Raw genomic sequence first — 9,372 nt, 5'->3', positions numbered from 1 at the left:
CCCCCCCCCCCCCCCCGGGGGGAAAGGGGGGGACCCCCTCCCAAAAAAAAAAAAAAAAAAAAAAAAAAAAAAAGAAATTTTCTAGCTGGGCGCGGTGGCTCACATCTGTCATCCCAGCACTTTGGGAGGCCAAGGCGAGCAGATCATGAGGTCAGGAGTTCAAGACCAGCCTGACCAACATGGTGAAACCCAGTCTCTATCAAAAATACAAAAAAATAGCCAAGCGTGGTGGCATGTGCCTATAATCCCAGCTACTCAGGAGGCTGAGGCAGGAGACTTACTTGAATCCAGGAGGCGGAGGTCGCAGTGAGCCAAGATCGTTCCACTGCACTCCAGCCTGGGCGACAGAGCAAGACTCCATCTCAAAAAAAAAAAAATTTCTAAATACAAGCACATAATCCATTATCGGCATTACCAATCAGAATGATATCACACATGATGCAACTTCATGTGTATTCTACTGTGTATCCATGACAGAATAAGAGTGAAACGGACAGTAAACCAAGATTGGTGCCACTGCACTCCAGCCTTGACAACACAGCAAGACTGTTGCAAAAAAAAAGTTAAAAAAAATTTTTTTTTTTTTTTTTTTATTTTTAGTAGAGGTGGGGTTTCACCATGTTGGCCAGGATAGTCTCCAACTCCTGTCCTCAGGTGATTTGCCTGAGGTGATCCGCCTCTGCCTCCCAAAGTGCTGGGATTATAGGCGTGAGCCACCGTACCCAGCCTAAAAATTTGCTATGTGCACAGATAGATGGAGACCTTCATTGAAAAGATGTGAAGCACCAAAGAAGTTAGACTGTGGGCTTATATTCCATGTTAACAACTGGTAGTAAATTGTGAAGAAGTGACAAGATGAAGGAAAAGGGGTTTGGGCTTCTAGGGACAGTACCTTGTGGGCAGGTAAACATATGGAGAAAACTAATGGGAGATAAGGTCGATTTTATAAGGCTGGTTTGTGCAGACCCATCTTGGTAACAACTTTCTGTTTCCAGTGGTAAGGGCGATTCTTCTGGTACGGGAGAGGGGAGGGCGACACCTTCACAAAGGGAAATTTAGGCAGATGAGGTGGGCAAAGAGCTCTTTCTTCATTACTGCTTCTTAATTGCCTTCAGCTAAAAATATTTCTTCTGCTAAAGTGGCCTATTTGGGGTGATGTATTCTGACCCCCTTCAGTAAATAATAATAATAATAATAATAATAATAATGGACAATACCAGATCCTGAATGAACAGTACCTAAGGTTCTCCCCTCTGGCACGCTCTGGCACCTTGAAGTTCAGTAGCCCTGAACTTTAGTGTCTGTGCCAGGTCAGGCAGTCAGGGAAACTGCCTGAGCAGAATGTGTGGCCTGGCCAGGTGCAGGGCATAGGGGGCTGTGTGACGTGCCATGCTTCATGGGGGCAGCAGAGGAAACAGAAGAGCAAAGACCAGCAGAGAGCCTCGCTGCCCGCTCTTCCACTGCCCCTGCCCAGGCAGCAGGGCAGCACCCTGGAGATCAGAGAGCAGCAGTGCTGCTCTGTGGGCCTGGGGGAAATCGGGGATCTGAGGGACTGCCCAGAGACAAAGGACACATAATGGCCGCAGCCTGGAGGGGTGTGGGAGGCCCCTAGGCTGGGAGACAGGAGTGAGGCAAGGGGCTGGTGGGAATGAGCAGAGGAGGTGAACTCCCAAGGACCCAGTTCCTGAGATGCTACAGAGGCAAGAGCCAACTCCCAGGAGGAGGAAGGGTGTTTCTTCCTTAGTGAGGTGACAGCTCCTGGTCCCCACTGCTGGTCTCAACCTCGGCTCCTTGAACCCCCACCCCCCAGGCAGCTCTTGGCTCTGTGTGGAGCCACCGTTCCGTTGGTCAGGACTAGCAACCTTCTTTGACCCATCCAGTCACAACAAACTTCTTCTTCTTCTGGGAGTCCATGTGCTTCTCTTTAGCACGTATTCTATTATTCTTTTCATTCCTTTTTACAGACAGGAACTCACTCATTACCCAGGCTGGTCTTGACCTCCTGGACTCAAGTGATCCTCCTGCCTCGGCCTCCCAAGTGCTGGAATTACAGGCGTGAGTTCTTTTTAGTGGGTCAAATCTATCTCTCTGACTATGTTGTCCCTCCTGAGGGTAGCTATCTTGTCTATTAGCATTTTTCATCCCTTCCAGTGCCCAGCCCTATTCCTTTTACATCATAAGGGCTTCATTGATGGCCATGGAAGTAATCAACACCTCCATATTATTGCTCTCTATCTCCTTCACCCCACAGTCTCTGCAGAAATTCCCACATCTTTTTTTTTTTTTTTTTTTTTTTTTTTGAGGCGGAGTCTTGCTGTGTCGCCCAGGCTGGAATGCAATGGCGCGATCCCGACTCACTGCAACCTCTGCCTCCTGGGTTCAAGCAATTCTCCTGCCTCAGCCTCCGAGTAGCTGGGACTACAGGCACGCACCACCACACCTGGCTAATTTTTGTATTTTTAGTAGAGACGGGGTTTCACCATATTGGCCAGGTTGGTCTCGAACTCCTGACATCGTGATCCACCCGCCTCGGCCTCCCAAAATGCTGGGATTATAGGCGTGAGCCACTGCGCCTGGCCTCTTTTTTTTTCTTCAGTTTTTACAGTTTTATTTAAACACAAAACGTGCACATGAGCTGTCTACTCATTTTCTTCGCTGCGTAGCCTGGTGCTGGGGTTGGTGACTCTGATGGCCAACTGGGTAGCTCTTCCCATGATGGCTTTGCGGTTCTTGGAGGAAACGTTGTGAGCAATGTCGGCACAGGGAGATTTGTTGCACATCAGCAGCACTTCCAGCTCCTTGATGTTGTGGACCAGCAACTTCCGGAAGCCACAGGGCAGCATGTGCTTTGTTTTTTTGTTGCTCCCATAACCAATGTTGGTCATCAAGATCTGGCCCTTGAACCTTCTATGGACCCCGTTGTCAGTACCTCTGGGTTTCCACCAGTTACGCTTAATTTTGACATATCAGTCAGACTGGTGCCAGATGAACTTTTTGGTTCTCTTTTTGACAATCAGGCTTCACAAGGGGTCTGTGGGCGTCCATGATGATGAGGAGGAGATGGCTGCCACCTCTATAGGCAGTGCCAAGGAAGAGAGAGGGCCTTTTTTTTTTTTTTTGAGACAGAATCTTGCTTTGTCGCCCAGGCTGGAGTATAGTGGCGTGATCTTGGCTCACTGCAACCTCTGCCTCCCGGGTTCAAGCGATTCTCCTGCCTCAGCCTCCCCAGTAGCTGGGATTAACAGGCACATGTCACCATGCCCAGCTAATCTTATATTTTTAGTAGAGACGGGGTTTCACCATGTTGGCCAGGCTGGTCTCGAACTCCTGACCTCAAGTGATCCGCCTGCCTCGGCCTCCCAAAGTGCTAGGATTACAGGTGTGAGCCGCCACACCAGGCCTCGAGGGATATTGTTGATGTCCTTTCCCCATTACACACCTCCCTTCCCTTAGCTTCCTTGTCACCTGCCGACTCCCAGCTGTCCCCACTCTGTTCTGTGTCCCCTTGCTGTCCCTGGTGGCACTGGCTGCCTTGCAGCTGCTGCACCTGGAGTTAGGGAAGCAGTGCAGAGGTGAGCAGGTAGTGGGGAATGACATCATTCTCAGATCACTCTTTCTGGCTTTCATCCTCTCCCTCTGTGTGTGACCTGTTCTTCAACCATTATGCAAATGCTTAATGGCCACCTACCCTCGCGAGTGCTAGGCGCCGTTTTAAGTGCAGTGACCCAGCAATGAAGGAGACAGGCGGGCATCAGGGTTATCCCAGAGCCAGCTAGGAGTTCCCCATGCAGCAGCAGAGACAATGTCCGAGGCTGTAGAGGACCTGAACAAGGGAAGCACAAGTCCAGCCTGGCTGGACTTTTGGGAACAAGGCCACTTGGTCTCAAACAAACACAAATAAAACTGTTTTGTGGGTCCCCTGACCCCATCTACTTTCCCCAGAGCTTGCTGATGTCTGGGAAGGAGTTGGTTGGGAAGGAGGTGGCTGGGCAGGGGTGGCTGGGCAGGGGTGGCTGGGAAGGAGGTGGCTGGGAAGGGTGTCTCTCTCTGCTCACCTGACGGCTCCTGGTTGTGCTTTCTTCCCAGGTGTATGAGCTCAGTGGAGAGCACCACGACGAAGAGTGGTCAGTGAAGACTTACCAGGAAGTAGCTCAGAAGTTTGTGGAAACTCACCCTGAGTTTATTGGAATCAAAATCATTTATTCGGATGACAGGTGAGAGAGAATATTGCTGAAGAGCTCGGGTTGGGAGACTGGGATGCAGGCAGAGCTGCTGGACTGGGAGGGGAGGGGTGAGAAGTGGGACTGGGAGGCCAGGAGAGGCCCAGCGCCGGTGCCAAGGAGCTGCGCTGTGCCTGTGTGTGTGAGCACAGTAGTAGAGAATTGCAGTGATCCAGCACTGAATTGCTCCCTGAAGCCACTTCTAGTTCGGGTCTTCACCCCCAAACTGAAATGAAGAATGTGTGAATTTCCCAGCTGATTCTCGGCTGTGACCCCACATTGGCCTGGTGACTCAGTTATGAGCATAATGGTTTCGCGTGAATGTTTGGGTAATCAGCCCATTTTTTGGTTTCAATTCGCCTCTGGGTTCTGTGTGTGGTTGCGTGTGAATCCTTGATCAGGGAGATGCCCTGAGGGCACTGGCTCAGGTCTGCATGTGGGGACCTCCAGTAGTGCCGTGTGCGTGGCCTGGCACGTGAGTGAAAGACCCACTCTTTTTCCCAGGAAGCACAGAAAGCTTTGTAGCTTAATTGTCCTTCTGACTTTACCAGATAAGACCCCTCCCCTCAATTTCAAGAGCAGCCAGTCTAAGGCTGGGACCTGTCCATGGTCGCAGCCGCAAGGGCAGCAGCCAGTGGGATCACTCGGAGTCAGGCATGGGGTGGGCACCGGAGGGATCCGGCAGCGGCTCCATCTGCCTAGCCCACCGTGAGCCTGGGCTCTGGAGGGCATTGACTCCCCAGGAGCCTCCTCCCGTGCCCAGTCTTCCTGAGTGCCCCCCTCTGCTTCCTTGGGGCCTGGGGCCTGGAGGAGCTGAGCTCTGGCTTTGCGCTGGTCCCCCTAGGAGGGGTTGTGCCTGTCCCCCAGGAGGGAGCTTGCAGGATGGGCCCACCTTCAGCTCAGAGGCTCCCTGGTGCCAGGTGTCCCTTCCCAGGGCCAGTGGCAGGAGGGTGTGAGGGCTGAGCTGAGTGTATCAATGTCCCCAGGTTCACCTAGGCTCCGGGGAGAGGCCATGGAGCGGCGGGCCAGGAGGGCTTTGTCCCCACAGAGCGGAGGATTGGAGCAGGAGAGCCAGCTAGTGGCAGGGCAAAGACCTTGAGCCTGTTGTGGGCTTGCACCAGACCTTGTGTTTTGGGGCTTTTGTTGTCATGCTGCCTGCCTTGCCCCTGTAGGGTTCTGCAGTGCCCAGGGTCTTGCTGACTTAATCAGCAAGAGGCCAGATGGTTACTGGGTCCAGCCGACCCATCAGGGACTTGGGTGACCTGTGGCCCTTTGCAGGTGTCCAGTGGACAGACAGCTGCCCCTGAACTGCGTCTATGTCTCAGTCTCCGACAGAGATGCGGGGAGAGGTGGGAACGAGGCCACTTGGCCTCCTCTAAATGCAGACAAATGAAACTGTTCCTGTGGGTCCTCTGACTTCACCTACTCTTCAGAGACTACAGGTGCCCCCAGAGCCAGCAAGGGTCTCTGAATAAGAATGGATTTGGGTTAAATATCTCTCAGGGGTCATAATGGCTTGGTCGGCATGGGGTCAGGAGGGCAGGGGTGCCTCAGGTTTGGGAAACGGCTCCTGCACACTTGGGGCTGGCCCAGCCCTGCACGGAGGGAGTGCTCTGGGGTTTGTGCTCTGTTGGTTTTGGGCACTGTCTCCCGGCTTCTCTGTCTCTCACAGATCCAAAGACGTGGCTGTCATCGCAGAATCCATCCGAACGGCCATGGGGCTCCGAACCAAGTTCCCCACGGTGGTGGCAGGGTTTGATCTGGTAACCCATGCTGTGAACAGAAGGGCTGCCTGTTAAGGGGGCATGCAAGGATGCCTGTGTGGGCAGAGCAGCAATTCCCTGTGAAGGGAGTGCAGTGTGCTTGTGGTACTCTTGAAATCCCAGGGACAGGCTCAGGCTGCTGACCCGGCAGGGCTGCTCAGCGCTGACCCTCTCAGAGGCCTGAAGGGGACAGCCATCACTGGAGAAGGGAGAGCAGACAGCCAGTTGGCTAACAAGGAAAGTTCCAGAATAAGGACGGCATTCAGGGCATTTGGACCACAGTTATGGGCTCATTCCCCATGGCCCTGCTTGTGCCCTTTTTTCTGTCCCACACTGCTCACCTAGATGTGGCTCTTAAAACCCTCACCAACCCCTGTAGCATGCGGGGTGGGGGTTGGGGGTTAATGTCTGGAAAAACAGTCCAGGATGGAGCCAGCCCTTTGCAAATCCTCAAGGTAGTGATATTTGTCCTTCCCTCTCCTCTATCCCATTTTCTTCCCCACTTGTTTTTTGTTTTTTGTTTTTTGTTTTTTTGAGACGAGTCTCACTCTGTCACCCAGGCTGGAGTGCAGTGGTACAATCTTGGCTCACTGCAACCTCCACCTCCTGGGTTCAAGCAATTCTCCTGCCTCAGCCTCCTGAGTAGCTGGGATTACAGGTGCCCACCACCAAGCCCGGCTAATTTTTATATTTTTAGTATAGATGGGGTTTCACCATGTTGGTCAGGCTGACCTCATGATCCACCCACCTCAGCCTCCCAAAGTGCTGGGATTCCAGGCGTGAGCCATCATGCCTGGCCACACCGGTTTTTGAATCTGCGCGTTCATAGGTGTTGTCATTGTCCCACACCCCCCACCAAATCAAAGCACAACCAGGACATTTCTTAGGCGACAGCTCAGCAATCTCATTAAGAATCTAGGCCGGGGGCCATGGCTCATGCCTGTAATCCCAGCAGTTTGGGAGGGCGAGACAGGTGGATCACCAGAGGTTTGGAGTTCAAGACCAGCCTGGCCAACATGGAGAAACCCCACCTCTACTAAAAATACAAAAATTAGCCAGACGTCGTGGCCCGTACCTGTAATCCCAGCTACTTGGGAGGCTGAGACAGAATCGCTTGAACTCAGCAGGCAGAGGCTGCAGTGAGCCAAGATCGCACCACTGCACTCCAGCCTGGGTGACAGAGCAAGACTCCATCTAAAAAAAAAAAAAAAAAAAAAAAAAGAATCTGGATTAGGCCAGGGCAGTGGCTCACGCCTGTAACCCTTGCACCTTGCCGGGCCAAGGTGGGAGGGTTGCCTGAACCCAGGAGTTCTAGACCAGCCTGAGCAAATTGGTGAGACCCTGTCTCTACAAATATATATATATATAATTTTTTTTTTCTTGCTCTTGTTGCCCAGGCTGTAGTGCATTGGTGTGATCTCAGCTCACTGCAACCTCCACCTCCCGGGTTCAAGCGATTCTCCTTCCTAAGCCTCCCGAGTAGCTGGGACTACAGGCGCCTGCCACCATGCCCGGCTAATTTTTTGTATTTTTAGTAGAGATAGCATTTCACCACGCTGGCCCGGCTGGTCTCAAACTCCTGACCTCAGGTGATCCACTCACCTTGGCCTCCCAAAGTGCTGGGATTACAAGCGATCCTCCTGGTTATTCAGGAGGCTGAGGCAGGAGGATCGCTTGAGCCTAGGAGATCGAGGCTACAGTGAGTTATGATCACACCACTGTACTCCAGGCTGGGCGACAGAGCATAACTATGCCTCAATAGTTAAAATAAAATAAAATGGAATCTAGATGAACTGTGACTACCTGGCTAAACGATGCCCCTGACTCCTCTGACACAGCCTGCTCATTTTGCCAGAGGCTCAGCTTCAGCTCTTGATTTCAGCCAACCAGGTCCCAAAAGAGTGCAGCTCCAGGGGAAGATCTTTGGGGACTGCTCAAAGGACCTGGCCCCAAAACAAAAGGGGCAGAAGTTCCTCCCAGGTCACCTTTTCCCTCCTTGTGCAGCACTGACTAAGGGACTTAGGGGACAGCTGCTTGCCTTGAGTTTTGGCAGCAGTCATGCCAACACCTCTAATAGACAGGTCCCCGGGGAAGGTAGGGATTACGCAGGGAATAGGCAGTGGTTCAGAGGGATCCGACTGCAATCCCTTCCAAGTTTCTTGAGCCACTGCACCCAGCACCATATTTGTTTCATTTTAAAATATGTCATTACCCACGCCCCCACACGACCCACTCTCACAAACTAAAACTGGCCTTGTGAGGCTGGGCACGGTGGCACGGTGGCTTATGCCTGTAATCCTAGCACTTTGGGAACCCGAGGCGGGTGGATCACAGGAGCCCAGGAGTTTGAGACCAACCTGGTTAACACGCAAAACCCCGTCTACTAAAAATACAAAAATTAGCTGGGCATGGTGGCACATGCTTGTGGTCCCAGTTATTTGGGAGGCAGAAGTGAGAGAATCACCTGAGCCTGGGAGGCAGAAGTTGCAGTGGGCTGAGATTGTACTACAGCACTCCAGTCTAGGCACAGTGAGATGCTGTCTCAACAAAACAAAACAAAACAAAACAAAACAAAACAAAACAAAACAAAACAAAACTGGCCTTGTAAAGAGGTGCCCTTTTATGTATGTATGTATGTATGTATTTTGTATGTATGTATTTACTTATTGACAGTCTCGCTCTGTCACCCAGGATGTTGTGCAGTGGCACGATCTCGGCTCACTGCAACCTCACCTCCTGGGTTCAAGCGATTCTTGATTCTCCTGCCTCAGCCTCCTGAGTGGCTGGAATTACAGGTGCCCACCACCATGCTTGGCTTATTTTTGGGTTTTTAGCAGAGACAAGGTTTCGCTATGTTGGCCAGGCCTCAGCCTCCCAAAGTGCTGGGATTATAGGTGTGAGCCACTGTGCCCAGCCAAGAGGTGCCCTTTTAATCCGAAAGCACTCAACTACAGAGCCCCAGGGCTGTGTGTGGCTTACTTTGAAAAGCACGGTTTTGAAGTGGTTGCTCTTCCTGTTAAAGGCAAGACACTGAGTCTCAGGGAAACAGACACACCCAGGGGCCTACAAGAGATGGGCGGCAGTGGCGGCTGGCGTCCTCCTGACTCCTGGGACAGGGCTTTCATTCTCTCTTTCTGTGTCTTAGACTCTCTGGGTCTTTTTAGGTCTCTCTCTGACTCTTTCCCTCCTTCTTCCCCGCCCACCTCAGGAACTCAGGGCTGAAGCACCTGGACCTGGGAGGTGCTGTGAAGAGCCAGGGTGGAAGGGGCTTGGGGATATAAGTCACAGCCTCTGAAAATGAGGGGAACTATTTCAGGGAACAAATGAGCTCTCTTTTCTTTCTCAACTCTGCTCCTGGTCTTTTTTTTTTTTTTTTTTTTTTTTTTTTT

General features: G+C 51.9%; 1 protein-coding gene and 1 pseudogene across 1 annotated transcript in view; one reads left to right on the top strand and one right to left on the bottom strand.

Moving 5' to 3' along the window:
• ADA2 (adenosine deaminase 2) overlaps nucleotides 1-9,372 on the top strand; it is a 47,781-nt gene that overhangs the window by 30,159 nt on the left and 8,250 nt on the right. The window contains exons 5-7 of the mRNA XM_017882006.1: nucleotides 4,087-4,214; nucleotides 5,893-6,014; nucleotides 6,329-6,438. Coding sequence (XP_017737495.1) covers nucleotides 4,087-4,214; nucleotides 5,893-6,014; nucleotides 6,329-6,438 — 360 coding nt within the window. The remainder of the gene's footprint in view (nucleotides 1-4,086; nucleotides 4,215-5,892; nucleotides 6,015-6,328; nucleotides 6,439-9,372) is intronic.
• Nucleotides 2,640-3,045, bottom strand: LOC108535807 (60S ribosomal protein L32 pseudogene; annotated as a pseudogene).

This window comes from Rhinopithecus bieti, unplaced genomic scaffold, assembly GCF_001698545.2.
Source record: "Rhinopithecus bieti isolate Rb0 unplaced genomic scaffold, ASM169854v2 scaffold_1368, whole genome shotgun sequence".
Classification (NCBI taxonomy): domain Eukaryota; kingdom Metazoa; phylum Chordata; class Mammalia; order Primates; family Cercopithecidae; genus Rhinopithecus; species Rhinopithecus bieti.
The sequence above is the reverse complement of the archived record's forward strand: the minus strand, read 5'-3'. Positions and strand labels throughout refer to the sequence as shown.